General features: G+C 35.1%; 3 protein-coding genes across 3 annotated transcripts; all 3 read right to left on the bottom strand.

The window, feature by feature from the left end:
- Positions 1-2,183: 2,183 nt before the first annotated feature.
- LOC111706788 (uncharacterized) lies at positions 2,184-5,678 on the bottom strand. Its single transcript, XM_023479729.1, has 4 exons — positions 5,397-5,678; positions 3,937-4,158; positions 3,115-3,801; positions 2,184-2,534 (listed from the first exon to the last, which is right to left on the bottom strand). The coding sequence occupies exons 1-4, from the start codon at positions 5,664-5,666 to the stop codon at positions 2,274-2,276; spliced, it is 1,440 nt and encodes a 479-aa protein (XP_023335497.1). The 5' UTR covers positions 5,667-5,678; the 3' UTR covers positions 2,184-2,273.
- On the bottom strand, positions 5,559-15,427 carry LOC111706697 (myotubularin-related protein 2). The gene is made up of 11 exons (XM_023479618.1): positions 15,147-15,427; positions 14,651-14,959; positions 12,780-13,006; positions 12,439-12,603; positions 10,686-10,762; positions 9,728-9,992; positions 9,082-9,201; positions 8,137-8,388; positions 6,808-7,217; positions 6,264-6,326; positions 5,559-6,019 (listed from the first exon to the last, which is right to left on the bottom strand). Exons 1-11 carry the CDS (start codon positions 15,403-15,405, stop codon positions 5,998-6,000), a joined length of 2,169 nt encoding a protein of 722 aa, XP_023335386.1. The 5' UTR covers positions 15,406-15,427; the 3' UTR covers positions 5,559-5,997.
- On the bottom strand, positions 15,421-18,238 carry LOC111706777 (protein cereblon). The gene is made up of 5 exons (XM_023479718.1): positions 17,775-18,238; positions 16,866-17,199; positions 16,408-16,636; positions 16,080-16,225; positions 15,421-15,965 (listed from the first exon to the last, which is right to left on the bottom strand). The coding sequence occupies exons 1-5, from the start codon at positions 18,046-18,048 to the stop codon at positions 15,497-15,499; spliced, it is 1,452 nt and encodes a 483-aa protein (XP_023335486.1). The 5' UTR covers positions 18,049-18,238; the 3' UTR covers positions 15,421-15,496.
- Between the last annotated feature and the right edge of the window lie 150 nt (positions 18,239-18,388).

Genomic DNA, 18,388 nt, shown 5'->3' with positions numbered 1-18,388 from the left:
AGTTTAAATCTGTGTCATGTACAAAATTGATAGAAGGTGAGGGGGGTCCAAAAATCGTTCTCTAGGATAGACCCCATTCTGTCCTTGAAAGCTGTATAATAACGAATAAATTGGTATGTAATGTAGAATAGAATTACAGTTCTGTGTAAAAAATCTTTCTGCAAAACTTTGATAGCTGTGAGTACAGCAGACATGGCGGACAGAATGGAGCTGGACCGATCAGCTGTTTTCAAAAATTCTGAAAATTGGGCCCCGAAACAGCTTTCTCACTCTCTCGACACAGCAAATAGGATTATTAAATGTTGGTTTATTCAATACCTAATTTCTTGATATCATGAATAATAAGTTGTACGGCTTCTCTAACTGAAAATTGGCAAGATTCAAGAAGAAAAGATATTATCATCAATTATTTCATAAAAAAATCTAATAAATAATAAAAATTTCTACATTGGCTCGAAATATACAGGGTTATACCAAACGGATGATCGACTGTAAAGATCAGCCCTGAAACTGTTTAATTCCGAAAATGTGAATGTTAAATAATTTTTTGGATTAGAATATTAATTTTCTTTATGGTATGAATTTAAACTTTCAAAACTTGATATGCTTTCTCTTTTTCTTGGAATGTATACTAATTTGAAGATTTCTTCAACGACTTTCATTTTAGTAAACTTATTACTAACAATTACCATTTTTCATTTGAATCTCGACGATTCAATCTGCAAGTGATAAAATTAGTCAACTTTCTTATACGTGCAAAATCGACTATGAACTTACAGTACAGCATCGATCTGCTGAAAAGGACAATTCTCTTCTTTGACTGAACTAATAACCAGGCGTGCAAATAATATTTTCTGGTTTCTTTAGCTCCTATACTTTTAATCAGAACTTGTCACTTTGGCATTTAAAATAAAAAATGCATTTTTTGACACCCTGTTATAGCATCTAAAACTGGAGGAATTTTTTTCTGTTTTTTAGTGTATTCTGGGGGTCATTGGGAGTCTATATTAAAAAATTGGGCTATTTTTTTTCCAACGAGGCCGGTGATAAAAATCAAGCCGACGGAAGTCACTTTTCAGAGGTTCCAAGACTCCGGAAAGAGATATCGACAAACTGACTTCATATCGTGCTCCTAGGCAATTAATTTTTAAATTAGAACAAGCCACCATCTATATTAGGGAGGAAAATGCAAAAAAAAAAGTGTAATTTGTCCAAAAAAAAATTAAACATCCCGTAGCCCCTTAAAAACTAATTTTTTGAAATTTTTTCTCATCAATGTGTTGGATAATAATTTAAATAATATTTTCTCTTTTCTTTGGCTCCTATATTTTTGATCAGAACTTGTCACTTTTTGCATTTAAAAAGAAATTTAAAAACGCAATTCTTGCCACCCTGTTTTGACATCAAAAACTAAGGAATTTTTTCTTTTTTTTTAGCGTATTCTAGGGGGTCATTGGGAGTATATATTAAAAAATTGGGCTGTTTATGTCCAACGAGGCCGGAGATAAAAAAATCGGAGCCGGCGGAGGTCACTTTTCATAGGTTCCAAGTCTCCGGGAAGAGATATCGACAATCTGACTTCATATCCTGCTCCTAAGCAATTATATGAGCCTACAATTAGAAATACAACCGGCTGCTATTAATATTTATAGAGATATTACAAAATGTCTTACTTGTTACGGGTTCTTTGCTTAAACCTTTTATATTTTATTTCATACTAGCTGAAGTGCCCGGCGTTCCCCGTGGAATTTAAAAAATTTAAGAAAAAAATTTAGATTTTTTTAGCCTATACCCCCAGGGTTCCGAAGTCTCTTCGTTTATGAGCTGTCAAGTACTTTAACAATAAACAAAATACAATTTAAGTCCTTACGATCTTACATCTGGAAATTACTTAGATACTTAGTGCACTGTTAAATATGAATTCATATATATTTTGTACATAAAACTAAATATTTATATTCAACATAATATGCTTTTCAGGTAAAGGTTTTCAAAATATACAAAATAATCGTGTACTGTAAGGAGAAAAGGTACAAAAGAACATAAAATTACTGTAATAAAGTTTATTGAACTTAAAATTCTGGGATTTTTTACTCCAAGCCCTTATAAGATTAGAAGTCTATAAATTTTCTTGAATTGTCCAATTTTGAACTTATATTACTTTAAATTTTCTCTTGATAATATTAAAATAAAAATCCATTTATTCTACTGAGAATTAAAAAAGACGATTTTTAATTTGTACGTATATCAACTGCTTCTGGTCAATCAAGATATTATTGCTTTTTCCTCTTAGAAGTAGTCCCGGCAGTAAAATCTCTGAACCTAGATGGTATTTGAACATCTCTTGTTCTAGATCTTTTCTTTGCTTCGGAACCCGGAGACTTCATGGATTCTAACTCTGATACCCTGACAGGCTTTGGAGGTTCGGGTTCGATCTCAGTACCGTCAGTGTCCACTATTCCTTCCGGTAAACTTAGCAAGGTTGCAGTGACCGAGAAATCTCCATCCTCGGAATGAATTAAACCGTATCCATCCTGATAACACAACAATATTTATTAGGATCATCTACACTTCAAATATTATCTAATTATCTAAGGAAGAAAAGGCTTATATATTTCTAAGGAAGAAAAGGCTTATATATTTCTCAGGAAGAAAAGGCTTATATATTTCTAAGAAAGAAATGGCTTTGATATTTCTAAGGAAGAAAAGGCTTATATATTTCTAAGAAAGAAATGGCTTTGATATTTCTAAGGAACAAAAGGCTTATATATTTCTAAGGAAGAAATGGCTTTGATATTTCTAAGGAACAAAAGGCTTATATATTTCTAAGAAAGAAATGGCTTTGATATTTCTAAGAAAGAAAAGGCTTTGATATTTCTAAGAAAGAAATGGCTTTGATATTTCTAAGAAAGAAATGGCTTTGATATTTCTAAGAAAGAAATGGCTTATATATTTCTAAGGAAGAAAAGGCTTATATATTTCTAAGGAAGAAAAGGCTTATATATTTCTAAGGAAGAAAAGGCTTATATATTTCTAAGGAAGAAAAGCCTTTAAAAGCTAAGTTTGATTATTTAAAAAAATCCTATAAAATTATATCTAATCTAATCAAACTACCTGGAGATATGATGTTAACTCTTCTTGTTCCTCAGTCTTAATATTGTTAGGTTCCTCCAGATGAGTAAGTTCTGCATTAGCACTGATAACGTCTTCTAGTGTTGAGATTTCAAAGGTTTCAACATAGCCGTCATTCTCAATCTTTATTCCCACATATTGGTTTGGTACAACCAGGGGCTCGTCTCCAGAACTCGATACTGAGTGATTATAGTTTGTTAAAGAAGGTTCCGGAGAAATAGAGAGGTAAAGATCTTCCTCCTGCTCCAGCTCCTCTTCTATGGAACCAATCTCCGACACCTCCTTGGGAACCAGGAAGGGAGCAAAGAGAAACGTTTCCTTCTCCTTTTCATCCTGACAAGAAGTGATGTACTCCAGGTTCTCCGCAATACTTTTTAGTGTTTCCTCAACAGCTAGATTATACAGACCTGGAGGAATATTTAACTCGAGGAAATGAAAAATAAACTTTACAACCGCTGAACCCTGCTCCGGATTGGTTTTACACAACCGGTGCAGATCAAATGCAAGACCGTTGCTGAGAACAGCAAGTCCGCCGGAAGGCATCTCCGGGAGTCGGGCGGAGAATATATCTTGAGGAGTGAGACCGGTTCTTTGTAAAAATTGACCCGGCTCAGTCGAACATCGGCAGATGGGGGCGTCAACTTCTTTCATTGGAATATGCAGTCTTGTCTACAAAAAAAAAACTGTATAAAAATCTTGAATATTTTAAAATCATTCGAGCTGGAAAAGCCCCAAACAAGACTGCCAACATAGAATATATCATCCCACCAAGATTAGATTAATTTAAGATTTTCTTTTTTATACCTTATTCATATCTTTGAGCTGAGATAGATTTGGATGAATACGAGGAGTATATTGAAAGAAAACCTCTCCGCCATGAACCGCCGCCAAATCTTCCAAATTTCTTTGAATCTCCCGAAGGCGGCGAAGTTCTTTCCGGCGGAAGAATCTCCGGCCCCATTCTCTTGATGTAGAATGAGGCGACGGGGATCCTACTCCACTATCTCCACTATCTGGAGTATCATCCTGAAACAAATCCGTCCTGTACTTCTGAACAACTTAATTCAGATTCTTACAATAAGAAAGAAATTTACAGAACTAATAACTTGTTTATAGACGATATCAATTATGTATATCAGAAAAAAAAGAAAAACAACTAAACTTATGATAATTCTAAAGCAGTTCGGCTATTCAAAAGTGACCTACTCAGAATCAGAAAAGATTTTAAAAACCTTATTTATAATTGATTTTCGCAGCAGGAACTCCTATTGCATGACCCCTGTTTGAAACGTTTTTCTCCCTGACTTGATACTGCTTCCTCCTGACTTGAGACTGTTTCCCCCTGACTTGAGACTGTTAGCCCTCCCTTGAGACTGTTTCCCCCTGACTTGAAACTGTTAGCCCTGACTTGAGAATGTTTTCCCTTGACTTCAGACTGTTACCCCTGACTTGAGACTGTTTTCCCTTGACTTGAGACTATTTCCCCCTGACTTGAAACTGTTAGCCCTGACTTGAGACTGTTTCCCCCTGACTTGAAACTGTTAGCCCTGACGAGACCGTTAGCCCTGACTTGAGACTGTTTCCCCCTGACTTGAGACTGTTTCCCCCTGACTTGAAACTGTTAGCCCTGACTTGAGACTGTTTTCCCTTGACTTGAGACTGTTATCCCTGACGTAAGACTGTTTCCCCCTGACTTAAGACTGTTAGCCCTGACTTGAGACTGTTAGCCCTGACTTGAGACTGTTTTCCCTTGACTTGAGACTGTTTCCCCCTGACTTGAGACTGTTTCCCCCTGACTTGAGACTGTTACCCCTGACTTGAGACTGTTAGCCCTGACTTAAGACTGTTCGCCCTGACTTGAGACTGTTAGCCCTGACTTGAGACTGTTTCCCCCTGACTTAAGACTGTTTCCCCCTGATTTGAGACTGTTAGCCCTGACTTAAGACTGTTAGCCCTGACTTGAGACTGTTTCCCCCTGACTTGAGACTGTTAGCCCTGACTTGAGACTGTTTCCCCCTGACTTAAGACTGTTTCCCCCTGACTTGAGACTGTTAGCCCTGACTTAAGACTGTTCGCCCTGACTTGAGACTGTTAGCCCTGACTTGAGACTGTTTCCCCCTGACTTAAGACTGTTTCCCCCTGACTTAAGACTGTTTCCCCCTGACTTGAGACTGTTTCCCCCTGACTTGAGACTGTTAGCCCTGACTTGAGACTGTTTCCCCCTGACTTAAGACTGTTTCCCTCTGACTTAAAACTAAGATTACCTTTACTGATGGTGAGAATATTCTCAAGGAATCATCTTTAGCTGGTGAGTATCCACTATCCCGTCTTATTCCTCCAATATCTGTTCTAGTCATCTTCATTTTAACTTTATTCTCCAGATCTTCAATATCTTGTTGAACAAGGTTCAGACAACATTTCTGGTCTCTGTAATTGTACATCGGGGTGTAATAATCAATAGGAATTATAGATATATTTACCGAGAGCAAAACTAGAGCTTGAAAAACGACATTAATAAATCTATATAGAACCATATAATAATAATATTTTACATAAATATTCTACCACTGCCAGAGTATATCACAACAATACAGGGGGAGGGTTGGGAGGAGTCCAGAATTTATACAAAGAAGACTTAAGTAGAGTTTTCTGTAATCAAGTGGACTATTTTTTTTAACTAAAGTTGAATGTATAAAACTCAGGATTTCGACTTGGTGGATAAGAAAATAAGGCAACGATAATGATATTAGTACTGGTATTCCAATTTACTAGTTCAGAAATGCGCAATTTGTGCAATATATAATCTCTTGAGGAATCTGATAACAGTTTTCAAAACTCCACACAATCTGGGTTGAGAATACAGGGTTATATGTTGATGCTCTCAAACCTAAATAAATCTATTATTTATTTTATATCGAATATATTAAAACATTTCCAAAAAAATTGCTTAGGCTCTAATGTTCTAATCCCAATAACTTTGAAAACTGATGGTTGAATTTTTAACACTTTGGCTATGAGATCAAGGAATGTTCATAATTAGAGGGTCTACGACATCAGGTTGCACAGATATAAGGATTTGAAAACCAGAGTTTGAGGCAAGTTATCAGTTCCTTTGTTCTAAAATGTTTAACCTGGATGAAAGGCTTGGATGTGAACTATCAGAACTTTTTTGTGAAGGAACATGATCACCATTCCTTTAATAAACAAAAATCAATAATTTCTACAAATAAAAAGAAAAAAATAATAATAGTTTGTTTCTTCAATCATTCTAGGGTCGTTTACTTGGCTAGTTTAAATTCTTAAAAGGTGATAATAATAAAATCAAATCAGACTGTTAGGAAGTCCTAATATCCACCCCCCAAATTCGAAATGAATTTACTATTTTAAGCATGATGTTAGGTCTTATAGCTTGTATCGTATTAAAAATAAAAATTGAAAGTATTGTCATTGAATTAATGATTCTTATCTAACCATTTGAATTTTGAAAATGTAAGGTAACTATAATTCTACAATTGCATTTTTTTGTACAGCAGACATCCGATGTTATTGCCAGACTACCCGACAATTTCTATCCATGATATAAGTGTATTATTTATTGTGAAAAAACTATCTATGTATACGGGAAATGTTGTAGCGATGATTCCAATATGATTTTAATAAAATATCTTCTCTTACTTTCTAGATTTAGCTTCAAGCTCCCTGTTGAGGTTATCAACCTTGGCCTGGAGCTGATCTCGGAGTATTAGAAGTTGACCGTGGCGGAGATGAACCGAGTCCTGAGGACGCATCCTAGGGTTCCAGCGACAATAGTAGCTCTTCCAGAACTTCATGTAGCGAATGGACGCCACGGGGAACAAGGTCATCTTGTTATCCAGGTCCGAGCAGTACATTGGGTTTAGGTACTTCCTCGGGTGGGTGTTGATAAAGGACCAGAGAGAATGGGTTTCAGACACAACCCTGTTCTCTCTCCGCTCCTTGTCGGAGTTATATAAGAATGTACCGAAGAGTCCGGAGTAAAGATGATCAAGGATAGTTGTCAGAAAAAACTCGTTGAATTCAAAAGCATTTGGAAATTGCTGGGTTACCTAAAAATTATAATTTTATTTACATGCATTTATTTTCAAAATCCCAGCCCCTCACACATGACAAATTAAAGTTTTACTAAAAATTACCCCCAAAATTACAGGATTACCCGATTTCAAAACATGTTTTAAACAAACTTGATGAGCATCCATTTTTGAGAAAATGGGGTTTGAAATATTGGCCAATAGAGATCTTAGTTTGCCAGGACTGAAAACTGCAAAAAGGTGATAATCATCGAATCTATAAAGTTTACAGTAAAAATTACAAATATAGACTAAAAATATTGTTTTTTATAAATGTCAGTTTTCTTAGATTTGGCCCCCTTTTTTACCGTTTTCATCACATTTAAATTAAATTAAATTAAAAAGGATCCTAACCAGGACTGAAAACTGCACAAAGGTGATAATCATCTAATCTATAAGGTTTGCATAAAAAATGAAGAAAGTAAACCCAAAATATTTTTAATTCTACAGGGAGTTGGTTATCTAACATTTTATTACATTTTCAGTGATATGTAAAATATCATGATTAAAAACAGATGTTGCTTTATAAAATAACTGTTTTCACTAAATCATAAACCAACTACAGAATAAAAAATTAATTACCAAATTTATGTAATACAAAGTAAATTTTTGGGATAATTTTTAGTGAAACCTAAAACCTAAATTTGTCATATGTGCCCTTTGAGTATCTAAGAAATTGTGGATATCAAAACATATTAAGTTGTAACGTTTGTTTGTTTGTATGTCCGATCATAATACATGAACCCACTGACAGATTTCCTTACAATTTTCTTTGGGGACCTCGGAAGAACCATGGAAATGTTCTTAGAATGGTTTACAGAATCAAAGTAAAATCGAAGAGAAAGTTTATTTTCCTACCAAAGCTGGATTCCACAGCTAATAATTAAAAACCTCTAACCTGCCAAACACAATCTATAAACTGGAGAAAGACTGGAGATCTGTCAGCATCATTATGTTTATCATCTCCATGTCCAATCCTATCTCCGAATTTGTGACCAAAGCTCAACCACTCCTTCTCCACCAGAACCTGGAACCCCTGGAGGGTTCTGTAGTAGGAGTCGAGGAGGAGCATAGAGAGAGCTGTGAGCTGGGTAGTTCTATCCCAACCATCACTGCAGTGTACAACTACACTCGTTTTATGATTTTCAACCTAAACAAAAATATCCCCATTGAAAGATCGTTTGACACTCTGAATACTTAATTATTAATTATTAACTTTCTTCATTCTTAATTCATTTTTCGCCTGTTCGCAGTTGCTCTTTCTGGGAATTTTAGTCTAAGAAACACTTCCAATAAGAAATTGTGTACAGGGGTGTAAACATAAATTTTCTTTTTTGATTAATCCGTAGGAGCTTTTTTAGAGTAAAAATGAGGATAATGATGATCGTAGAATTTTATCTGGTTTGCGTACTGATAATCTCTAACATCAAGGCACATATTAATATTAATAAAAATGCCTGGTTCCGAAAGCTAATGTTAAGGTTGTACAGTACATCTAAAATTGAGTGAAAACGTAATTTCAAGTGACCCTCTATGCAAAGGTGGCATTGTCCGATTTACAACAGTACCCTTGAATGCGTTCTCTGATCAAGTATGAACTAGATATCCATGTTTTTTATTTCTTTAAACTGTTTATTTTCATTTGTCAAAAGTGACTCGTGAATTCCTTGCTTTAAGCAACCAGGAGAAATTATTAGACTTTAACACTTTAAGACTCAGAAGAAACGTTTATCAGATTATGGTATTTTTGGTACCGTTGCAGTTAATCGGAAAATGCCATGTTAGAATGGAGGGTCACTTGACATTACGCTTACAGTCCTTCTAAGCATACTAAATTCCTTACCTTGTCGGTTATCTTGACTGCCCCGGCTAGAATCTGCTTGACATGATCCAACCAATGAGTTGCTTCAAGATTACTCAACCATCTTGAATCATCTATCACAGGGAAGCACATCTCCTTAACCTTAAAGAACATAATGGAGATTATTATCAACAATCATTGAAATTAGTTTTAATTAAATAATCTGGGGGAGAATTATCAAGACTGGGTTAAAATAAAAATTGGTGATGATATTGAAGATAATTTCCCCAAGACATACAGAAAATCGTACAGTGAACCCCACAAAACTATGGATCGGGAAGACAACAATATAGCACTAATAGGTGTTTTAATGATGTTTAAAAGCAATTAGTTAAAAAGTAGCATCTTAATTCTTTTAAATTAGCTTATTAAGTGAGGCACTCAGGCACACCGTGCACACTGCACAATTATTCTGTCTCAATGTTTATTGTATTGTTTAAATCATAACTATTCTATAGTCGAAAAGTGCTTTAGTTTTTTATATTATTATGGGGACTACCGCGGTTTATGAAAAGTTAGAAATTTAAATTATAACCCTTATCGACCGCTCTAAAATGTTTTCATGAAAAATGCATAAAATTTATTTATAGAAAAAACGTTGGTCATTTTTAATATTTGATAACCTTACCTTTCTTAAACTCTCCCTCATAACATGAATATTGTGAATATCCAGAAAAACAAACTCGGCATTACTGTACGTATCTTCATTCTCGTATCCGCCACCCTTCGCCATATTCGCCACAGCGTTCACCTTTGGTCTAGCGTCGTAAATATATATACGGTGGGACTGTGCGTTGGCGTCCATAATTAGGGAAATCATCTTCTCGTCGTAGGTACTCCGCTTACCCGCCATACCAGTTAAAGGTTGGGAACAACGGGTAATTGTCGCTAAACTAAAATATAATCAATAAAACAATGTTGAGCTTTTCTAATAAATTATGGAATAAAATGATATTTAAATCCCCGGCAAATCAAATCAAATCATTCTTTTAGGGACGTCCTACACCCACACCCCAAAATTGAAGTGACTATACTAAATCAATAATGAAGTGAGGTCTTACGATTTGTATTTTTGCTTATTTCCACTTGGTTATTCAATAGTCTACAAAAAGTTTTTAATCGACATTATTTATACCGTTAACAATAACGAAAAACGCGCGAAATCAACAATCTACAACGGACATCCGACGTCATTGCTAGACCGCCAATCAAAGATTCTAGTCCCCGGTATAATTGCATAAATATCCGTTAAATGGAGGGACTAAGTAGCTCTCGTATACATACTTTGTGCAGAGAAGTGTTACTTTTATCAGATATCGACATTTTACTCTAAATATTGAGTACAAATTGAAGAAGCAAAGTTCGTCTTAATCCATTCGTAAATCGAAAAGTAAAATCTTCAGAGTTCAAAGGTTGTCATTTAATTGTTCAATGTAGAGTCGTGACAGCTTTTTAGATTTGCTCGAAGCAAAATTGAATATTTATTCTTATTTTATCAAACAACGCGACTATATCTAATTATTCTTAATGTTAAATGAATTGAATAGTGAATAAATATTATTTTATAATCGTTTTCTTTTACAAACCTTTGTGAATGTATCCAAGATAAAGTAGGTATTCTTCCCCTAGATCGGAACTTGGCCACCTCATATATTTCCTCATTCTAGAATACAAAATATGTAAAAAATATATTGCAAAAACTAGAAAAAAAGATTTCAAAAATGTGAACTTTTTTTTGTAAAATTTGCTTGTTGTTTATTACTGTATTCACTTGGTTTTCCAAGCTTTGCGCAACCCATAATTATAGATTATTATATTAATATAATGCATATTGTAGGGAAAAAAAAAGAAAAAAAGAAAAAAAAATATGTTTTAAGTGCTAATTTACAAAAAACGAGGTTGCCCTTCCCCCTTAAATCTTAATAGAAAAAAAACACCTTTTTTTGTACATTTGGATACTGCTTAAAGGTATTAATATATATATATATATTAATATAAATATATATATATAGAAGTATAATTTACCAAGTACCTACTACTAGATATATTTTTATACAGTGATAACCAGAAAACTGCAGAATAGGAAGACGACATCAATACAAAACAGAAGTACATTTTATGTTGTTACGAAGAAAATTGTTTGACTAGTAAGTTATAAAATCACTTGTTAAGTAAAATGGGTCTGTTTACAATGCACAATTGCTGTGCCTCATGATAATTGGACTATTAAAGTCATAAATAAAGTGTATAAGTCGACTTCATATTCTTTCTGGTTATCACTGTAAGTATATAAATATCTAGTATGTCCCAATACACATGGGAATATAGTGAAGACTTCTATATCGTTTTTGTTTGTTCCGCGAGGCATTATCACGTCAACAAGATTTTGTAGTACTCCACTTAAAACAATTCTACAGACATATTAAGAAATCTGTTCGATTCTACTTTAACAAATAACAACGAAATCATTCAAATATTTAATATCTCCGTCAATTTTGAAGATATAAAGTTGACAGACCACATGTTTAAAAGTTCATAAGACGTTCAGTCTTGGTTTTGATACAACCTTTGTCATTTATCATCAAACAGAAATCTAAGACGATTTTCAGTTGACAGACCACATGTTTAAAAGTTCATAAGACGTTCAGTCTTGGTTTTGATACAACCTTTGTCATTTATCATCAAACAGAAATCTAAGTTTTTTTTGTACATTTGGATACTGCTTAAAGGTATAATAATATAAAAACAAGAAATATAGATTAAAGATTGATTACAAAGAAAATGAGTCTTTGCCACAAACTATAATTTCCAAATCCCTAATTCTTTGAAACCTGATGATGTAAACCTTTGACATTTCTAACAGAATTCATAGTATGAAATATTTAAGGTCTATGAAATTGGGTTGCATATAAAATCAGAGTTTGTTGCAAAAAAAGTATGTGAAAAAGGTTGCAAATAAAAATGGCGCACTTCACCATATTCTAAATTCTTGCTGTTTTTTGGTCAACACCCGATTCTCAACGATACCCTGGAAGACGTTGTCTGATAAAGATTAAATTAGACATCAATGTTAATAATTTTGTGAACTGATTATTTTCAATTGTGGTTTCTATACATAAGTGACTTGCGGCGCATTTTTACTGCAGGAAAGTATATAGGAATTTATACAAATGAAAACTTTTACACCTAGTAAAAACAACAATATCTTCCACATTATTGATCAGATACAGGTTTCATGGGTAAGGTTGTGAATCGCGCAATGCCATCTTTGCATGTAAATTACCCAAACAGTCCCTTTAAAATTGTTATGACAATTATGATCAGAAAATTAGGAGTAACCTGTAATATGCTAGGTAAGGCTAGAAGTGTAGGATAAGTATCACAGAGTCCATATTTCTCATTAATATTTGAAATTGCCCAGCTTTCATTTGGTAATCCTTGTCTTCTCATCTCCGCTCTTGGATTATACACACTCCAACCGTCTGCAGTGTAAGGACTTCGAACCTAAAACATGATCATGAATATTAGGAAAATATTATTGACATTAAAATATATGCCGGGGGAGCGAAAAATGGTGTACCAGCCAAGGAAATACAAGTCCAAACTTGCATGAAAGGTTTTAGATCAAAAACAAGAATAATAAAAAAAAATGGATTAATTTTAATATTATATTTACTTGCCTCTTTATGTCTGAATCTATAGGCGAATAGTTTATTCCCATTCGACGCAGGAAACGCGTTGAGAGATAGACATTCAAAAATATCTTTCCGAGGGTGTCCATCTCCTTTACTCAGGGCGAACCTGAGGTTTCTAATATCCCGGCAGAATATCTCCAAACCGTAATTGTCTCCGGGGGTTCGAGCTCCGCCAACCTTCTCAATCCGGCTCACAAACCCCAGGGGTATATCTAGGTAGATAACAATGTTAGTTATTATCCCAAAGCCATTTTCGCAAGTGGCAACTTCCCAAATGTACAATTTCCTATGAGTTGACTTCCCAACTCTACAACTTCCTAAAAGGTACCTACCCAAATTTGAAATTACAAAGATGTAACTTCTAAGATGTATATTTTCAAAGAATCTTATAGATACAATTTCTTAAGAGATATCTTCCCAAATGTACAGTTTTTAAAGAAGCAACTCCCCAAATGTACAATTTTTAAAGAAGCAACTCCCCAAATGTACAGTTTTTAAAGAAGCAACTCCCCAAATGTTCAATTTCTTAAAACGCAAAATTCCAAATATACAATTTCCAAGAGTTTTTTCCCCAAATGACAATTAAGACTGAAACAGAAAAGATTTCTTCAGTTTAAATAGTAAAGGTTCAGTTTAGTAAAGGACGTGCCTCTTATTGGGAAATTATACATTTTGGGGATATACCACTTAGGAAATTATACATTTTGGGGATATACCACTTAGGAAATTGTATAATTCGTGGGAGTAGATTTTGGGGATATACCACTTAGGAAATTGTATAATTCGTGGAAGTAGATTTTTACTTCATCAAGAATTTTTTGGAAAGGCAGGATAACTGATAGGCAGAGATAAGAGAGATTGAACCCAATTGGTTGAACTTATTACAAATATGTTACGAAACATGGCATTCCCTTCATACAACTTAGATATTAACAAATGAACATATTTATTATACATGCAATGTTGACCGGGGCCGTGGGGGGGGGGGGGATACAAAATATTTCTAATTCACAATTTATGGCCTAAACCAGTAAAAACTTCCTGGGAAGAAGAAATAAAAATAACCCCCCCCTCCCCCTGTTCCTCCCCTAACCTTGAGAACTTTATAAAATTGAATAGATTACATAACTTATTATTTTGAGGGTTTTGTCCGTAAACAATAGAAATTATTCTGCTTGCAGCACATTGTGAAATAAATCTAAATACTTGATAAATATTCTTAAAACTCACACAATTTATCTTTACTTATATATATATTGTATAATACAAATATTGAAGATACTGAGTCAGGGTCAAAGCAAATTTAAACATTGTAAACAAATGTAAATGAGAAATAACATCAGTGGAGGACATATCAAATATAACTTCAAATTGTTCAATACATAATCATATTAGATAATGATACCAAAAACAAACGCACTCAACACTTGCTACAAACTTCAATTTTATAATCCTTATATCTTTGTAACCTCGTGTTAAGTTTAGATATTTCAAGCTTTGAATTTTGCTAAAACAAACAGTCAAAGATTGAAATATAAAATGTTAAAAACCAGCAGATTGCATAGATATTTAGATATAGGGATTACAAAATTAGAGTTCGTGCCAAGTGTTCAGAGACCGAATAAAATAAATTGGAGCTACGTCATTAAACTGCCCACCGCCGCAGGTTCAAATCTTGAATCATCGATTCAAAGTTAAAGATTCATTAGATGTTGAATCGGGGATTCGGGAATTGAACCAGAGGTAGGTAATTAAGTGACCTACCTCTCCAATCCACTCAATTCGGTCCCAGTTTTTTTATTTATTTATTTACAATTTCAGGAAATAATAATTAAATTGAGTAAATGATTGCTCACCTAGAATGATTGGATTCTCGGTCTGTATTGGACGAAAATATAATCTGTAGTTGGTAACTGACAGGGTCCCTCGGATTGGTCCAGTTCCTGAAAATATAATCTGTAGTTGGTAACTGACAGGGTCCCTCATTGGTCTAGTTCCTGAAAATATAATCTGTAGTTGGTAACTGACAGGGTCCCTCGGATTGGTCCAGTTCCTGAAAATATAATCTGTAGTTGGTAACTGACAGGGTCCCTCGGATTGGTCCAGTTCCTGAAAATATAATCTGTAGTTGGTAACTGACAGGGTCCCTCGGATTGGTCCAGTTCCTGAAAATGACTAGAGTAGGAAATAGAAAAAAATAGTCTTAAGTCTTCTTCAAAATGACTGCATTTTTAAATACTCTGAGGAACTTCGATTTTGATTTGATTTTGTAAAAGCATTTTAAATTTAAAAAAGTTTAAACGTTGAACACGGATATGCTAGTTTTATGTCCATTGTTGAACTATCTTCTACCTGCTGTAAATGGACAGAGAAATGCAATATCCTGATAAACTGCTTCAATCTGTTCTCCGTTAAGTAGAACCAAAGAGTCAGATCGAGCTCCCCCATTAATCCTAGCTCCAGGTACCCTGTGAACCACCTGGTCCAGGCTGGAGTTGGACGAGTCCAAGGAGGGAGATGGAGATGAAGGTGATGTACTACTGCTGTCGGTGCGTTTAACAGATCCCATAGCGGAGCTAAACCCAGACCTTCCTCGATTTCTTTCCGACATTTTTACCTAATTACATCTGAAATTGTAATAATATAAATGTAGTTTTAACTGGAAGAAATATCACTTATAAAAAATCTTTCACTCGCCAGAATCAGATCACAACTACGCCACTCTCTTCTGAGTTTAAGTCGGCAAGGTCGGTGCGAATTCCTCCGTCAGCCGGAACCCCTGTTTCCGCGGTCCTTATGGTCGGAATGATTGATTTTCCTGAAAACCCATAAAATTTGACAGGTTTCAAACTACTCTTGGCCGCTGTAAATTTCCATCCGATATGATTATGACATGTTCCACACTCCAGTATAGTCCAGGCATACCCTGGGAACCAACTGTACTCAGTTGACGGAGTTCCAACCAGTTTCAGGTTCCGGGCCTGGTACAGAGTCAAGGTCTCGTGAAGATGACCGCCAAGGTTTACAAAGGCGGCCTGAGGACCATCCTCAGACATAGAGAATATATCCGACTGGTTTGCTAGATGAGTGCTGCACCTGGAGCAAACAAGGACCCGACACTGAGTGAGGAAACTGAGTTCCGCTCTTAATCTCTGCACGATAGATTTTAAACTAAAAATACACCATATTAGTTGAGATTTTTATTTTTCTGTGGAAAAAAAGTAAATGATAAAACAAGATTTATCAAGACTAACCATAACTCAAATATAAATTTAAAAAACTAACCTGAGAATATATGATTTCTGTGTCTCCAGAAGAGGAAGGTTGGCGGCCACCCACCAGGATAATTCCTCCGGATCCATCGGAACCTTGACACTCCGTCCTCCCATACCAGACCGTCCCAGCTCAGATCTTACACGGGATACAAGGTTCTGCAATCGGAGAATTGAGGATACAGATATTCCATTTAATTTTCAATAAAAGTTTAATATCCAATAATGTTTAATACCCAATGAGCTAACAACGCAATGTCTTAATATCAGTTAATCTTATTGAAAATGTATCGACCCCTCTGGAGTCTGAAGGACCCTTGAGTAATAAAATCCGCTCTAACCTGAGTTTCGTACATCTGGTAAACCCAGGTAGGAAAGGGAGAAAGATTGGCTAGACTTTTCTTAGGATAGCTAACAATAACACGCATCTCAACACGTCCTCCATCATCTCCAGGGACAGCGGAACCTTCCTCTCCATTATCTCCAGGAGCAGCTAAACCATCCCCTGATCCAGAGGTTAAATTTACAGGAATAAAATCGCACTCAAACTGTCGATCTGAGCTCTTCAGTCTAGTAATACAGAAAAAAGTTAACCTTCAAAAATAAATTTTTTATTTTGTACATTTGTTACAACTTATATTTAAATTTTGTCAATTTAATTCCAAGCTAGTAAAGTGAAAACCCTAAGAAGCCAAAGCGCACTACTAAAACAACTGAACTCCCCTAGGACATTTCTTAACAATTACATTGACAATTTTAAAAGAAATTGTCTAGTCAGATATATTTCAAAGAAACAAACCTAAGCATTCCAAGAGGATTCGGAAGAGGATTATCAGAGATCATGATAACCGAACCCTCTAGGGTTCCATTTATCTGTCTCCGAACTGAGACTACTTTGAACCTCTGCCGACCTCGGGCCTTTATTTTAAACTCTACAGAGTTTACATCCTCAACATCTTGGTATTCGAAAACCTCCGCCGTAGTTCCGATCTCTCCGCTGCATTTGCTGGGATCGATCCCCATTGTGATCACGCCGAATGTTTTGGTTGAGTTGATCAATGTTCTCATTTGCGAGATACCAGAGGGATGGAACAGGGTGAGTGGGAAGATCTGTCCCGGCATCAAAACAAAACCTACATTTAAAAATTTAGTGACTCTAATACAGGGGATGACTATCTTCTAGTCCTTTCTGTCATAGTTTATTTTTAACTATCAAATTATTGGTAAAAAATAAAGTAATTACTTAGCAACAGGATTTACAAACGGTCAATTATTAATATTAGTCTGTTATAACTTCCGGGTAGTAAATAATAATATTCTTTTAATATGTCACAGCTAGAAAAAAAAATATCAACATCCTGTCCTAGCCGCAGTGCTCGGCCCAGAAAGTGTCTTAACCTAACCTAACCCTAAATAATAAAGTATATTTTCAAAGAATCTTATNTCTACAGGGCGGATCTAAGTAGATTCTAAGAACTGAATCAAAGACTATCTTCATTTCGAGTTATCGTTTAAAATTATTTAAAATTATCTTAAGTCAAGGAGAGGTCGTCATTTCTTTTACCCCCCGAATACGCCCCTGAAGGGCACTATTGTGAAGCAGACACGCCACAATATGAATGGAGTGGTCTAGATTCTATAGAAGTTCTGAACAGAGTTATAAGAGGCAATCGATTGAAAATGAGCAACGAAAAGCTGCAATGTTCACCTCGAATCGATACCAGAGGTAACGTTATTATTTCATTTTCATCCAGAATAGTTCTTCCAGATAATTCCCTCACACTTCCCAGATATGAATGTTGTCCGGGAAGGGTTCGATCATACGTCTCCATTCCAGATTCGTTATCAGACGGAGTAGGACTATCATCCTCTCGTACAGAAACCCGAGGAGACATTAATATTCGTTCAACCAGTTCTTCAACTTCGTCCACAGTAGGTTCGTTCGAATCATCGTAATATTCATCTTCACCCGATGACTCCATTTTGTCTATAACAAGTTGGCCTGGCAACCTTTTAGTGACAAAATTTCAAAAAATCTTGACAAGAAGCTTGAGCTTTAGCTCTGCTATCTATTCAAACTTGACAGCAAGAATTACACTTCTTTTGTTTACATGTTGGCTTAAATGTTTCGTTGCCAAATAACTTTTGTCAATTTGGTCTTGTATAGCTGTATGCTGCTATCATATTTGGTTTGGTTTTATTATTAAGGGATGAACAAAAATCCAAAATTAATATCTTATTTAAATTAACTAAAATTAGCTTTTGTCAAGAAAAAAAAATGTCAGAAAAATTTGTGAGTTTGAACTTTTAAACTCCCTGTTT

This window comes from Eurytemora carolleeae, unplaced genomic scaffold (genome assembly GCF_000591075.1).
Source record: "Eurytemora carolleeae unplaced genomic scaffold, Eaff_2.0 scaffold52, whole genome shotgun sequence".
In the NCBI taxonomy this organism is placed as follows: domain Eukaryota; kingdom Metazoa; phylum Arthropoda; class Copepoda; order Calanoida; family Temoridae; genus Eurytemora; species Eurytemora carolleeae.
Note: the sequence above shows the minus strand (reverse complement) of the source record. Positions and strands in the feature narration are given on the sequence as shown.

Coding starts and splice junctions, on each gene's coding strand:
- LOC111706788 (XM_023479729.1), bottom strand. CDS start 5,666: ATGGTTCTATATAGATTTATTAATGTCGTTTTTCAAGCTCTAGTTTTG. Junction 4,159..5,396: donor TATTCTCACCATCAGTAAAG/GTAATCTTAGTT, acceptor GATTTGTTTCAG/GATGATACTCCAGATAGTGG. Junction 3,802..3,936: donor AGCTCAAAGATATGAATAAG/GTATAAAAAAGA, acceptor TTTTTTTTGTAG/ACAAGACTGCATATTCCAAT.
- LOC111706697 (XM_023479618.1), bottom strand. CDS start 15,405: ATGTCGGAAAGAAATCGAGGAAGGTCTGGGTTTAGCTCCGCTATGGGA. Junction 9,202..9,727: donor TGAGGGAGAGTTTAAGAAAG/GTAAGGTTATCA, acceptor ATGTTCTTTAAG/GTTAAGGAGATGTGCTTCCC. Junction 8,389..9,081: donor CAGTCAAGATAACCGACAAG/GTAAGGAATTTA, acceptor ATTTTTGTTTAG/GTTGAAAATCATAAAACGAG.
- LOC111706777 (XM_023479718.1), bottom strand. CDS start 18,048: ATGGAGTCATCGGGTGAAGATGAATATTACGATGATTCGAACGAACCT. Junction 16,637..16,865: donor AATCCTCTTGGAATGCTTAG/GTTTGTTTCTTT, acceptor CTGTATTACTAG/ACTGAAGAGCTCAGATCGAC. Junction 15,966..16,079: donor CAGAAATCATATATTCTCAG/GTTAGTTTTTTA, acceptor GTGTATTTTTAG/TTTAAAATCTATCGTGCAGA.